The 16273-nt window shown below is 27.8% G+C and overlaps 3 protein-coding genes across 3 annotated transcripts; all 3 read left to right on the top strand.

Annotated features, from left to right (window-relative positions):
• Positions 1–4981: 4981 nt before the first annotated feature.
• On the top strand, positions 4982–5998 carry LOC136092461 (uncharacterized). Its single transcript, XM_065820724.1, has one exon. The coding sequence runs from the start codon at positions 4982–4984 to the stop codon at positions 5996–5998; it is 1017 nt and encodes a 338-aa protein (XP_065676796.1).
• A 721-nt stretch (positions 5999–6719) lies between these two features.
• On the top strand, positions 6720–14014 carry LOC136073547 (THAP domain-containing protein 1-like). The gene is made up of 3 exons (XM_065820723.1): positions 6720–6916; positions 11458–11854; positions 11948–14014. Exons 1-3 carry the CDS (start codon positions 6720–6722, stop codon positions 14012–14014), a joined length of 2661 nt encoding a protein of 886 aa, XP_065676795.1.
• Positions 14015–14966: 952 nt separating this feature from the next.
• On the top strand, positions 14967–15515 carry LOC136092460 (zinc finger MYM-type protein 5-like). The gene has a single exon (XM_065820722.1). The coding sequence runs from the start codon at positions 14967–14969 to the stop codon at positions 15513–15515; it is 549 nt and encodes a 182-aa protein (XP_065676794.1).
• The last annotated feature ends 758 nt before the right edge of the window (positions 15516–16273 follow it).

Genomic DNA, 16273 nt, shown 5'->3' with positions numbered 1-16273 from the left:
TAAAATAGTACAAACAGTAAATAGTATAACTTGCAAAATTCCAAAATACTATAAATACTGCGTTAAACAACGTTTGTAACAACCTGAATATATATTGGGAGTTCGAATGATCGTTCAACTTATGACCAAAAAAATAAATAAGGTTGGCTATAATGCTCAAATAAAAATATTCAAAATATTTAGATTTTTGCAGTAATACATTGCAAATATTTTTGCTTATGTATTGGTTGCTATGGCGTTATTATTGACATTACAAACATCTAAGTTGATATAAATCCAAATTACTATTACCCCAAGTTAAACTTTTGCATTAAAATTTTTTGTATTATGTGAACAAGAGATTAGTGAACCAAATTAAAATTTTTTTTTTTTGTTTTTTCCTTTTTCAAAATTGACTTTTATTTCTTGGGGTACCACTTTAATTAGATAATAGCCGCTAACTACAGCCTATAGGTTTTCGCAAATCGTAATGATTCCTGTTATCACCATATAAAGTTGATTCGAAAAATACAAAACTTTAAATTGACTGCTTAAATCTAAGATGTCTTTAAGTATGCTCATATTACCAAGGTGCTCATATTACCCAATTTACCCTTTATAATCTATTACTTTCACAAGAAAGTTTTTTTAACTTTTTGTTTTGTAAATTCCATATTCCTTTCGTCGCTATTTTCATGAGGCCGTAAATTCGTAATTTGTTCCTTCGGTTACTGTCCTCTATGTCGACACTATATAGCTTAAACTCGCTATTATTTGACGAAATATTTCTTTGTATCAATTATATAATTCTTCTCTTACTTGTTTTACTTTGATTTCGTGCGTCTTTATTTTTTAAACAGACAGATCACCAAAGAACTTCATGTCAGTTTTTATTTCTTGAATTTCTTTACTTAATCGTTTATTTTTTTGTTGCATAGATTCTATTTTTTTATTAAAGTCGTAGATATTAAAAAAAAAGAAATCATCGTTTCTTTTTGAACATTAGTCATTGCAATGGAGACGTGAAAAATTAAAGTTTGAATACATAATAAAAAAATATTTAAGTTTGTGGACTTATAGTTACTTATATTTATTCACGCCAGAAAAACACGTTTGATAGCTTCAGCATTTTTTTTTTTTTTTTTGTTCTTCTGTTTCTTCACAGTAACTGTTACTATAAAATAAATGAAAGAAAAATGCATATAAATAAAAAATTACAAATTCTGATGCATATAAAATAAGAACGCGGAGACTTGCAGAAGATCAGATGATCTTGTCATCAAGAACCACTTACAATCGTTACGTGTTAAAACAACTTTATAATATGTATAAAATAAATAAGGCAGTCAAATAATGTTTGTAAAGCGAAAGTTAGAAGTAAAAATTAACGTTTTATATAAATACTCAAAATACAAGACTTGATAGGTATTGAATGTATAAATTAAATTAACATAATACACAAAAATAAAATTTATAAAACAAAATTTAAATATACAAGTAAATAGTCAAATAAATATTTTTTATATACTAGAATTCGTAAAAACATTATAAATAAATCAAAACATCTAAATTTAAAAGAATGTAATTATGTTTTCAATAGAGAGAATGATTTTTTTTAATTTCCTTTTTAAATGCGAAAAAATTCCAGTCGTGAGATAAATCAAAATGTTTCAAAACTATTGTTCCATAAAAACGGCCCTCGAAAAGAAATACAAAACTTTGCCTTTATTGGTTTTGAAAACTGGTTGAAAAAGGAAATTATCATTTCTTAAATTATATATTTATTTTTTTCTTTTAAGGAATATAAATTGTAGGATAAACGAGTATATAATCTCTTTTATAATTTGTAACAATATAGTTTGTTTAGTAATGTATAAAGAACACTTTTACAAATGCGAATCATTCTCTAAAAAAACCACGTAAAAGTTTTAAATGAATTAATTTTTTTCATAAAAGTAAAGTTTCATGGCATTACCATAAATTTTCTTTATTGCATTCAGTTTCGGTTCCTCAGACAAAATGGATTTAAATAAATTAGTTCTTGATTTTACAAAAGGCGCGAAACTTGAATTTGCACAGTCGAAAAATGTATGGAACACAAGTTTAGCGCAAAACTTCTGTAGCAATAGAAACCACTGGCAGAAAACTTTCGATGTTGTTATTTTTACATGGTTTCCACTTACTATGACTGACAGTTTTTAAACAAAAAGTAACGTCGTGCTTGACAAAACATAATTATAAGCTTGCCAATGCCATGCCCATACCGTAGTGACTCGTCAGGTGTAATCAACATCTCTGTCCTTTTTTTTTTAGCAAATAAACTTTATTTCACGCAAAATGTTGTATAAAAATTAGGCAAGGAGTGATTATTTCATCCGATCTTAAAATGCATGATCAAATAACTAAAGCGAAGGCAAAAGCGCAAAGGTCCAATTAAACGTGCATTTACAATCTTTGATATTGAATTTGATTTAAAAGAAACAGTGAAGTCACTATATACAATATCTGTGAAATCGCTTCTTGAGTTCGCTAAACCTGTATTGAAGCCTTCTTTACAACGGGATCATAATGAGTTAGAGAAAGTGCAAAAAAAGGCAATATTATATAAAAAAAATTTATCAAAAGACTATAAGCAACGAGTTAATCAAAATTAAAGAAAAAAAGAACAAAAGGAAATCTTAAACAACAACACAGATTTAAGCACAATGTAGACCAAATAGGTTGGTACAAATGTCTACAATCGACATTATTCTTGACTTGTTCAAGCCCGGCTTTTTCGTTGAGCAGTCAGTGACATTAAAAATTCTAGATACAATATCAACTAAAGTCATCTCCTTTTTGAGGCACTCAAATAGTTGTTTGTTAAGTGATTTGTATTAACTTTCAATTGGTTCATTAATAATTTCATTGACATCAAATTCTGAAGCCATCTTAAATTGAAAACAAAAAGGTTTTAAAACATCATTTAGCTCTAGAAGATTTGAACCTAGAAAAATTATGAAAAGAAAATATTAAAAAAAGTAATTTTATGTTTTTTCATTTTGTAAATGTTACATGAAAATGATTCAACCTGATTCTAGTGAAGCAATGTAAAATTCCTTTACGGGATCTCGATCATCAGAAAAAAAATCAATTCTTAGTCCAATGCCTAGATTTTCAAAAGATTTGTAAACAAATAATTCTTTTAAATCAACAGGCTTTGATGCAGCCGAGGAAATTGATGTACCTCCACTTTGATGTGTTTTTATATAATATTTCGCACTAACGCTCTTATTGAGATGATGATTTGAGTAAGAAAACTTTACTACAACACCACTTTCATCTCCAGCAAGTTTCTCTGTGATAATGATATCACCTGTGATTTTAAATTTTGAAAAACGACGAATAATAAAAGATTTGGCGATCGTATATAGATTATTTTCAAAACTGTCTAATGTTATTATTAAATCGTTAATTATTAAATCTATATCTTTTTTCAATTCATGATTTTCTTGAAGAAATAAAGATGATTTTCTTTCAAATTGTAGAGATGATATAAGAAGTTTTCTGGTTTTATTTTTAAGCAGCGTTTGATTCTTCAATATTTTGAGATCTTGATATTGACTTTTGAATTGAGAATATAATGCAATATAATTAGACTCCATATTTAACAAGTTGCCTATAAAAAAATACAAAATACAAAATACAACACAAGAAACAAATTACGCTTTAATTTAAAGAAAAATAATACTAAAAACTACTAAAAGAATATGAAGGAATACAAAAGAATACTAAAAAAACACTGTATATTGAAACAAAACACCATACAGTAACCATGAGCGAGATCTCGTCTTGTTCTCGTTTCTCGTGAGAAATGGGACTTCTTGTGAGAAACTAGAAATAGAAAATTCTCGCGAGAAGTAGAATGAGACTTAAATATTATATTAATTTCCAAATTAAAAATTATAAAATGTTTAATAATTTGTTTTTTTAACTAATTAATATTTTGACATGATTTTAATAAATCTAATTAAAAATTTAATTTGTTTTTGACAAAAACAAATTAAATTTTTAATTAGATTTTTAATTAGATTTTTTAATTAGATTATTTTTTTAAATCTAATTAAAAAATTTAATTAGATATTAAGTATTTTTAATTAGATTTTAAATACAAAAACTTTTTGTATGAAATGGTGCACTTTCGACTTAATTTCAGTGGAATTCAACTTGACACATATTGTTCATATTGAAAAGAAATATTCTTGCCTCATTTCAACGATCAAAAATGTCACCATAAAAAAACAAAATCTGGAGATATTTTCAAAAAACAAGTGACGGTGCTGAATGCAAGGATTGCAAAAAGTCTTTGAAAACATAAGATGGAAACACAAGCGGACTTCATCGTCACCTCGAAAAAAAACACAGCCAAGATTATGTTGAGTATTCTGAAAAAACTGACGACTCTCTTCTTCCTCCTCCTAAGAAGAAACAACAAACCATGGTCGAAATGCTTGAAACAAAGTCCAAATATGACAAAGACAATTCCATTCAAAAATAGTTTGACTCTGCAATGTTGGATTACTTTTGCACTGATCTGGCATCCTTTTCAGCAGTCAAAAGAAGAGGTTTCAAGAAATTGCTTGACATTGCAAACCCTAAACTGAGCCTTCATCACAGAACAACATATTCAAGAAAGCTTTCAATTCGGTCACGAGAAGTTCAAGCTGGAATGAAGAGCATAATAACAGAGATTACGCCAAATCTAAAAAGTGCTGCATTTACTTCTGACCTTTGGACTTCTAGAGCTCAGGACAGCTACATCTCTTGGACTTTTCATGCTATTGACGAAAATTGGAGACTACATCACTGGACATCCCATGTCCAACAGTTCCCAGGCAGACACACGACCAGGCAAGAAACATGAAACTTGCAGTCAAATTATCAAAGCGCCTTGACTTGTGCTTTGCACAAATACTTGTGCAACAATCATATTTTGCAATGTGCAGTTCAAGACTCATTTGGAATGACTGCTGGAATGAATGATGCGTTGCAAACATGCAAAGATTTGGCTTCTTTAACTCACCAGTCAACAGTTGCAGCTGAGTTGCTTGAATCAGAATCAGACGCTCAAGGAATCAGTTTTAGACAGTTACGCCAATCTGTTGACACAAGATGGAATAGTGAACTGGATTGCATGGCTTCTGTCCTACATCTAAAGAGTGCAATTATCAGCTTATGTGCAAATGAAGATATTTTTTCTTCAAAGACCATTAGTGCATCACAGTGGAAATCAATCGAGGGAGCAGTAGAAATTTTGGCACCACTTAAAGAAGCTACAGAAACGTGGTCGACTGAGTCTATTCCAACAATTGAAACTGTCGCCGATTGTCTTTGTTTAATCCATGACAAAATAGATCAATTTATTGAGACGGATGGAAAAAATGGCTACGGTGTCTTGTATGCAAAAAACTTGAAAAGCTGCATTGAGAAAAGATTTCCTCTTTGTCACACTGTAAACTTAATGAGTGCTGCAGCAAACTACTTAAATCCTGCTTTAAAGGGACTTCACTTGAAGCTCTTCAAAAAATTTCAAACAACAAAAGAATGTTTAGCCTCACAGGTTAAGGATAATGTTGAGTGCCAACCTGTTGCCAGAGTCCTTTCAGCAGATTTGTCCCCTAATTCAAAACTGAAGCGCAAGTTAAACGTCAGACTTGAAACACAAGAGCCAACATCTGAACTGAATCCTATTTTGAGCGAAATGTGCCAGTATGAATATCTCCCTGATGCCAAAAAAGACTTTCCAATTCTTGATTGGTGGAAATTACATTCAAATACATTGCTAGAACTCTCTTCATTAGCTAGACAAATTTTAGCTATTCCAGCAAGTTCAACTAAATCAAAGAGAGTTTTTAGCTCAGGTGGAAATGTCGTCCGATCATCCAGACACAACTTACACCCAGAAAAAGTAGAACAAATTATCTTAATCAGAGAAAACATTGTCTTCTTGGAAAAGTTTTGCAAAAAAATTCTGAATTAATATTTGAAAAAGTTGTTTACATTTGACAAATGTCATTTGTGTCTATTTGTCAAAACCATGTTTACATTTTTTTTTTTTACTTGGATTTTAATAAACTTGTTTTCAAAAATTGTTAAATTTCTCATCTTGTCTCGTTCTCGGTCTCACGAGAAGTACTAACTTCTCGTCTCGGTCTCGTCTCGGTTTGAAAAAACCTAGTCTCGCTCATGGGTACCATTCAGATAATTTTTTTAAAGTATACTTTTGTAGAGGAATTTTTTTCACACTCTGTATATAAATATATATATATATATATATATATATATAAATATATATATATATATATATATATATATATATATATATATATATATAAATAGATATAATTGTGTGTGTGCACACATATAAACATATACATGATATATAAATATACATATATATATTAGTTTATACATACATAGGAATATATGTATAATATACATACATTGCACATTCATGTCTTTGTGTACATTCATTTAAGTCTGTGAATAGATATATATAAATTCATAAAATAATCATAGGTGTATAAATGTATTGATATGAATGTAGTGTTTCAGATATTTATACCTATGCTGTTGTAGATGGTATTTATTTATGAAATAAAATAAAATTATTTACACTTATTTTAAGAGTACCATTTCCCTATTAAAGAATATTAGCAATTTGATGTAACAGATTAACTCCAAAGAAGACTTTAAATCAAATGATACAAGCAACATTAAAAGCGCAAAGACCTTTGGATCTAATTAAATGTGCATTAAAAGTCTTTGATGTGGAAACAGTGAAACCAATGGATACGATATTTGTGAAATCCCTTCTAAAGTTCGCTTCACCTGCATGTAAGCCTTCTTTACAACAGGATAATAATGAGTTAGAGAAAGTGCAAAAAAGAGCAATGAAGTTAGTCCCACAACATAAAAAAATTTCTTGAAAAAAGACAATAAAGGTTATTTTTGTTACTATAAGACAATCGGTTTAACAAAATTGGAAAAAGAAGAAGAAAAGGAAATCTTATACAACCAAACCTTCAGTCGATGTAGTAGCACTCCCTTGCGAGTCAGGCTATAAGATAATCGATGTAGCAACACTCCGTTGTGAGTCAGGCTATTAGTCAGTCGATGTGGCAGCACTCTGTTATGAGTCAGGCTATTTGTCAGTCGATGTAGCAGCACTTTGTTGCGAGTCAGGCTATAAAATAATCGACGTAGCAACACTCCGTGCATGATTTACAGTAAAAAAAATAAAAATAAAAACATTTTATTAAAAAAAAATAAAAATAAAAACATTGTCAATATTAAAAAAACATTCAAAATGTTTTTAAAATTATTATGGTCAATTGAATTTGCATTTTTGCCGTTTTTTAAAAAACGATTAATTTGTAATTAAATTAATAGTTTTAACTTTCTGACAACATAAAAATGTTGGATGAAGTCAAATGTAATTAAGTGACGTATTTGTTGACAAAAGAATCGTTTTTTATCTTCCGTACAACCAAATGCAACAATTTATAGAACTACATATACATATATATATATATATATATATATATATATATATATATATATATATATATATATATATATATATATATATATATATATATATATATATATATATATATATATATATATATATATATATATATATATATATATATATATATATATATATATATATATATATATATATATATATATATATATATATATATATATAGAGAGAGAGAGAGAGAGAGAGAGAGAGATCTCTCTCTCTCTCTCTCTCTCTATATATATATATATATATATATATATATATATATATATATATATATATATATATATATATATATATATATATATATATATGTATATATATATATATATAAATTAGTAAAAAACACTTATCTAACTTTTTCTTCTACTTGAAGTTTCACCATTGCTGGATCATCAGGAAGAGTCAGGACTCTTCCTGATGATCCAGCAATGGTGAAACTTCACTAATTTATTATTGCTCTGTTCTTTAAGAATGTTGAGCACTCTATTTTTAAAATACACTAACATAATTTACATATATATATATATATGAATACATATATATATATACATATATATATATATATATATATATATATATATATATATATATATATATATATATATATATATATATATATATATATATATATATATATATATATTTATATATATACTGATTCATTCCCAACAATGTTACAAGCAAATACTATTAAGTTGGGAGTTGATAGGAAAAAAAGAATAAAGTTATGGCAAGGAATAATTTATAAAATACTTAAAAAGTTGTAGCTTGTATGAGTCAGGAAAACATGAAGATGGAAAAGAGTTCCAAAGGGTTAAAATACAGAGAAAGAAACTAGATGAATAAAGGTTTTTAGAGCAGGGACAGATACTATTATTTTTTCTTTTGGGATACTAAGTGTTACTGTATGAAAAAAGTTTTGTAAGAATTTGTGAGGTCTTCCAATGTAGGGTTAGGACTATTGTAATTGTAATTGTAAAAATTAAATACAATTACACAATACAATACAATAATATTGTATTGTAATATTACAGAAACAATAAAAAAATTTTATTATGGTATTGTATTGCTGCGATGAAAAACAATTACAATAAGTATTGTATTGTCTTTTTTCTAACAATACATTAAAATTCGAGAACTATTGTATTGTATTGTTTCAATGAAATAAAATTACAATAGATATTGTACTGTTTTGATGAAAACAATTACAATAACTATTGTAATGTATTACTTTACATTAAAGTAGAAAAGATAACGTATTTTAACGTATTTATATTCATCTCTAGCAAACTTACTATTATTTTTGCTAATTTTTATTTACGGATTTACAATATAATGCAAATTTTATTTTTACGTATTTAGATTTCGCATCACCTATCTTGATATTAATTTGATAAACATTCTGTAGTTTATTATTGTAAAATACTCTCAAATTTTTAAACTTAAAGAAAACTATTAACTTCATTTTTATCATTTATTTTACCTTTCTCAGGACGTATTTTATGTTGAATCGCTGTCTTAGGTCTGCCGAATCGCTTTCATTTGCAGAAAAATGGTGGTTTCCTTTTTTTTGATCCCGTTAACTTTGATTTTCAATATTTGAAGTTGCCCAATTTACCATTCTGGTACACCTTCCCCTCCCATTATGTTTCAGTAAAATAGAATCAATCATTTAATAATAGTTGTACCCTATTTCAAGGGTACAAGGGTATATAGTTGGCAACTGGACTATTAAAACATTTATTAAATTTAAACACTAAAATAATTTTTTTTATTTCAATAACAATATATTGTTATTGTATTACAAAGACGAATTACAATACAATATTTATTGTTATTGTAGTGGGTCATTATAATACATATTTTTTTCAGATATTGTTGTTACTGTTATTTTTATATAACAGTAACAACAATATCTGAAAAAAAATATAATGAAAACAATAAATATAATGAAAACAATAACAGTAACAATAATTATTGTTACTGTTATTGTTTTCATTACAAGTACAATAGTCCCTATTCCAATGCACTTCATTTTAATTTAGTTTATTTATAAAAAAATTGAATAAGACAAATACTTTAATTAAGATGTTTACAATAGATGATTACAAATCATTGTTGAGGCACTATTTTTAACTAGATGAGGGGGAGGAGAGAGATGTAGGAGGGGGCATAAAAACTCCCCTCCCCCTAGTGTTTCTGAAAAGAAGCATTATCCCCAAATAAACTATGGTTCTTCGCTGGTGTATATATAATGTATATATATATATACACCAGTGGTGTATATATAATGTATATATATATATATACATATATATATATATATATATATATATATATATATATATATATATATATATATATATATATATATATATATATATATCATTGTTAGGTAACCAGCTTTGTTTCTAGTGCTTTATTAAACAGATCTTAATAAAACTTTTACTAAGTTATTGTTATCGCTATTTTTATTATTTTAAAAGTTAAAAAGAATGTTGAAAAGAAATTAAACTTTCTGAAAAAGTTTATGTTTGGTCTTCTTCATGTAAACTAAAATAGCAAGCTCAACAGTTGATTCGTTCAAAAATTAAATTTGCTTTCAAAAATTAAATTTGGATTATTACTTAAGTTCATTTATTATCAAAAGCATTATTGGTTCATTAAACTTTGAGGTATGGTAAGTATTCAATTACACATCAGTGCATCAGTGATTGGAATGTAAGTCTTGTGTGCATTGTAAATGAGTTTGAAAAGTTAAAATTTTAAAATAATTTATCTTCATTTCTTTATTTAAAAAAAAAAAGATTTAAACAAATTCTAAAAAAAAATTTATTTTAATTTTTTATAATTATTAGCTTCTTTCATTATTTTTTTTCTTACTATTTCTATAGAAACTTTATTTGTTTTTATTTTTACTATTATTATTACAATTATTATAAATACTAATTATAAATATTATTTTTGCTGTTACTTTTGCACTACTTATGAATAAAAGTATTGTTGTAATTATTTTTTAAATTAATATTATTAGTATATAATTATTTGGTGTCACATATATATATATATAAATATATATATATATATATATATATATATATATATATATATATATATATATATATATATACATATATATGTATATATTATACATTTTTAGATTATTATTAATCTTTGTTTTGACATTATCAAAGAACAATGTCATAACAAAGATTAATAATAATCTAAAAACTGGAAAAAAATTTTGTTCAATACAATTATACATATCAATACAATTATTATCAGTAAATTTTAGTATTTTATATTATACATATCAATAACAAACCTAATGCTATATTTATTGATAAGAAATAACAAATCATAAATGCAAATAAGTAAACTTATTTTTGAACTTATCGGGTATTATTATTAACTAAGGGTGTAATTATTAACTAAGTATTAACGGGATTATTATTAACTAAGTATTACATATTTAGTTGAATGGCCGTCAACGGGGGTGACTCAATGACGTAAATAAATAACTAGATGTCTAACTTCGGGATTTTTATAAAATAAAAGTGAATTTGTTTACTATTTTAATCAGCCATTATTACATCGGGCAGAAAACAGTAAATATCATATAATGTAGAGAGTAAATCCGTGACATTATTTCTTTTGCATTTCTAAAGTATTTATTTAATTCAATTATTTTCATCACAAAATGGTAAGTTCTTGTGCTGCATATGGATGTTCTAATAGATATATAAAAGTTGGCACAAAATCCTATCATAAATTTTCTCTTCAAAATTCTGAATTATGTAAAAGATGGATTGTTGCTTTGAAACGTGAAAATTTTCTTCCATCCAAACACACCTGTATCTGCAGCGACCATTTTTTAGAATCAGACTACAATTATTGTATCCCAGACAAAAAAAAAATCCAAATCTTGATCAAAATCAAAAGCCTATTTTAAAATGTAATGCTGTGCCATCAGTTTTTATATTTTCTACAAATATTCAAAAGACAAAAAGGAAACTCCCATCAATACGAACATCAGTAAATTCATTATGTAAATTTGATCCTTTATCGAAAAAAACAAAGTTTGATGTTTACCCTGCTATAGACAAACCCAACAAAGAAATTAATTCAACACATAATGATCAGCCAGAAAGCACTATTAAAAAAAATGACCACACCAGTCAATCTCCAACACAATCTATAAGATCTTTATCACCAGCAAAAGAAAAATTTAAAAAAAAAGTGAAGGCTTTACAACAAAAATTAAGAAGAAAAGAAAAGAAAATCTGTTCTTTACAAGACATGGTTTCCCTTTTAAAATCTAAAAATTATTTGACTACTGATGCTGCCACTGTTTTAAGCGAAAATTTTTCTGGACTCTCATATGAAATCATTTAGAACCAATTTTCCAATCAAAATGTTAAACCAAAAGGTCGCAGATACAACGATGAAGTGAAAAAATTCGCTTTAACTTTTCATTTTTATTCTCCATGTGCGTATAACTTTCTTCGGCCAATGTTATGTCTTCCTGCTGCCAGTTCAATATCAGATTGGACATCATCTGTAAATAGTGATCCTGGTTTATTCCTTGATGTTTTTTCATATCTTGGTCATAAACAGAAAACAGATATTAATTTTAAGCATTGTGCTCTTATTATTGATGCTATGGCAATCAAAAACAGTATAACTTATGACAAAAGCTCAGGTCACTATATTGGTTTTTGTGATTTTGGTAAAGATATTTCTGTATGTGAACCTGATACTCCAGCTACAGAGGCATTAATTTTCATGTTAGTTGGTTTGCGAGGACATTGGAAAACACCCATTGGTTATGTTTTATCAAATAAAGTTAAAGCAAGTGATTTAACATGTTTTATTAAAAATATTTTAGATGAGGCTTTGACATATGAACTTTGTATCAAAAGTATTACATTTGATGGTACTAGTACAAATTTAAATTCCGTTGTCCCATTTGGATGTAAGTTTGGCAAAGTCATAGACGATATAGTTAGTACTTTTTCATATAACAACCAACTGCTCCACATTTTACTAGACCCATGCCATATGTCTAAATTAGCTAGAAATTCTCTAAATGATTTGGGTGTTTTTATTGATGATGAGGGCCACTATATTAAATGGAGTTATATTAAAGCTTTGTTTGAGTTACAAGAGCTTGAAGGTTTGAAATTTGCAAACAAACTTTCAAGAAAACATATTGAATTTCATTGCCAAAAAATGAATGTCAAAATAGCTGGCCAAACCCTTAGCAGCTCTGTTGCTGATGCAATTGAATTTTTAATGGTATCACAGCATCCATCTTTCTTAGGAGCAAATAGTACAATCCGTTTTATAAGAGTTATTGATAAATTATTTGACATGCTCAATTCCAGAAATCCAAATGGTAAACACTTTAAGAAACCTCTATATCTTAATAATCAGTTTTATTGGAAAGATTTTTTAAACAATATGATTACTTATCTGAGCAAGTTGACTGATATTAATAGCATTCCATTGCTTTTACATCGAAGAAAGACATTTGTTTTAGGTTTAATTGTAGATGCTAAAAGCACTCAAAAATTATCCACCGATCTGTTAACGTTTCATGAGAAACCATTAAAGTATGTTCTAACTTACAAATATTCCCAAGATCATCTTGAACTACTATTTGCTTGCATTTGTGGAAAAAATGGTTACAACAACAATCCTAATGTAGTGCAGTTAAAGTCATCGTTAAAACGGATTCTTCTGCGAAACTCCATAGTTGGATCGAGTCATGCTAACTGCCTGATGTTTGAGCCATATTTTAATGGCTCTATTTTTTCTCTTAGTTGGAAAAAAAGGTTGTGTTCTGTTGATAATTTTGACCAAGAGGATATTGACTTTGAAGAAGTTTTTTTGTACTGCGATGAACTTCAAATGTATAGCTACAAAGAAGCAATATTGGGATATATCTCTGGTTTTAGAGTCAGAAAGTTAATAAATACTATTTCATGTAATGTTTGTGCTCAATCATTAACTGATATTTTATCATACGAACATTCCTATGCGAAATCTCATTCTTCATTAAATTATGTGAAAGATCGTGGTGGTTTGTTTTTGCCATCAAGGGATGTTGTTTCTGCTGTCGAGTCGTGTGAGAAAGAATTTAATTTCTTTATTAGTGGTAAAGATTTTAAAAATCCAAAAATAACCTCAGATAAAAATATAAAGCATAAGATGATCCATTGTGTAAACAAATTAATTATTAAAAAAAAAGTCTTTAAAGGACTTGATAGTTACGACTTAGAATTGTGGACTGAAAATGAAGATTTGCATTCCAGCCAGCTTGTTAGAAAGATATGTGAATATTACTTTAGAATTCGAATGTTCAGATATGCCCAGGATTATACCACTAAAGTTCTAAGAAAGTCGTCAATTGGTTTAAGACAACAAACTAACAAATTAATATTGTTCAAGGGTTTATAAATATTTCATTTTATTGTATAAAACTTTTATTAAAATAATAAAATATATTATACGATGTTTTAGTTTGATGTTCTAAATGCAAATATGTTTTTATATATATGTTTTTGTGGCTATAAAAATAACAGTTTGTTTTAGTTTGTTATAACAAACTAAACATGCTAACAATATCATGTCCAATCTTTGACCAAAAAATATGTATGTATTGACTGTATGCTCACTAAATTAATCGTCTGTGATTCTAATCATCTTTAATTCCAAGAATAAGGACGTTAAAATTGCAAATATCTTTTCATATGAATGTGATTGCTAAAAGCTTTTTGCCCGATATAATAATGGCTTCCAACGCATTAAATTGGCTTCACTAAAAACGGCGAAGTTAGATATCTAGTTATTTATTTATATCATTGGAGTGACTATGAACATCAGCAGGCCCGTATTTACCTATAGGCAGACTAGGCACTGCGTAGGGCCCCAGGATTTTGGGAGCCCTCAAGCATCAGGAGATCCAATTCCAAAACAAATAAATATTTGAATTGAAAACTTTTGATAAAAAATCAGCAATTGTATTAAAAAAAAATTGAACTTTATATATTGTGAGTTTGGACATAAACGTTCATAATTTCAAATTATTAATTTGAAAAATATGTTTTTTCTACGGGCGCCATCTCTTAAAAATTACTTTAGTAATTTTTTAGTGAAAACATACACCCCCCTTGTTTATTCATAGTTTGTGAATTTATAATGTAGGGTATAATCAAATTTTCAATTAGAAATCAAATTTGAATTCTATTTTTACAGAATAAACTAGAAACTTAGATTAAAAATGATTTCTTAAGTATTGTACAATTCAATAAATTAATGTAAGAATTTTATAAGTGTATTATTTCATTCATTTCAGCAAAGAAATATAAGAATATTTGACTTTTTCTTTTATTTTAGAAAAAACTAAAAAATGAAGAGAACATATGAAAGCGGAGCTCAAAAATGTAAGAAAAAACCTGAAAAAGATGAGGGAGTAAAAAAATTACCAAAACTTGATCAGTTTTTCATTAAAGTAAATGAAAATGCTACTGGATTGGAAACAAATAATTTGTCAGCAATCATTGAAAAATCAACTCTAGCTTGTTGTGAATCATCTCCAATAAGTGCAATAACTTTAAATGATCTGAGTGCTCAAATTAATAGACAGAGTGATGCCGGACTATGGGCTGATTTGTCTAAGGAGGATGTTGAATTATGGATTCAAAAGGGGCCTGAAGTCTGTCAGAATATAAATGACACATTTTTGGCTTCAAAAACGTCGTATGCAGAAAACAATCGCTATTGCTCAAAAAACCTTTTCACTAGCAAAGCCAATGGTGAAGAATTTAAACGAGAATGGTTAATATATTCACCATCGCTGGGTAGTGTGTTTTGCTTTGTGTGCAAGCTGTTTAGAGTTTCTCAGTTTGCCCTAGAACGCATGGATTTAGAGACTGGAAGAATTCGTTTTTATCGTTAAAAAGTCATGAGAATTCACCCGAACATAGAGAAGCTTTGATGAAATATTTAGAGCGTAAAAATAATTATAGTGTAAAGGTTCAGCTGGACTCTGAAATCAGAAAGGAATGAAATTACTGACGACAAGATTTGAAACGAGTAGTAGCAGTGATTTGTACTTTAATAGAAAAAAACTTGGCTTTCAGAGGATCCAACGAAAGTTTCGGCAAATAATCCAATGGCAATTTTATAGGATTACTGGAGCTTATTTCAAAGTTTGACCCTTTTCTATCTGAACATGTGGAAAATTATGGAAATGTTGGATCTGAAAAAACTAATTATTTATCAAAGACTGTTTGTGACGAACTCGTTGCACTGATGGCCAAGAAAGTTTTACAGTCGATTAGCAACGAAGTAAAAAATTCAAAATATTTTGGTTTATCCGTCGATTCTACACCAGACATTAGTCACAAAGATCAGCTTTGTATTATCTTGAGATATGTTGATGATACAACATTTGAAACAATTGAAAGATTTATTAATTTTGTGCAAGTTGAGGATCACTCGGGTGAGAAATTAGCTGAAATAACCATCAATTTTTTGGATTCAACTCTCAGCTTGGATATATCCAACTGTTGATCACAATCATATGACAACGCGCTAAACATGTCTGGAAAGTATAAAGGTATGAAGACGAAAATTTTGAATATCAATATGTTGGCCACCTTTTTGCCGTGTGCTGAACATTCATTGAATTTAGTGGGTTCATCTGGTGTTGAT

This window comes from Hydra vulgaris, chromosome 15 (genome assembly GCF_038396675.1).
Source record: "Hydra vulgaris chromosome 15, alternate assembly HydraT2T_AEP".
Lineage (NCBI taxonomy): Eukaryota > Metazoa > Cnidaria > Hydrozoa > Anthoathecata > Hydridae > Hydra > Hydra vulgaris.
The sequence above is the reverse complement of the archived record's forward strand: the minus strand, read 5'-3'. Positions and strand labels throughout refer to the sequence as shown.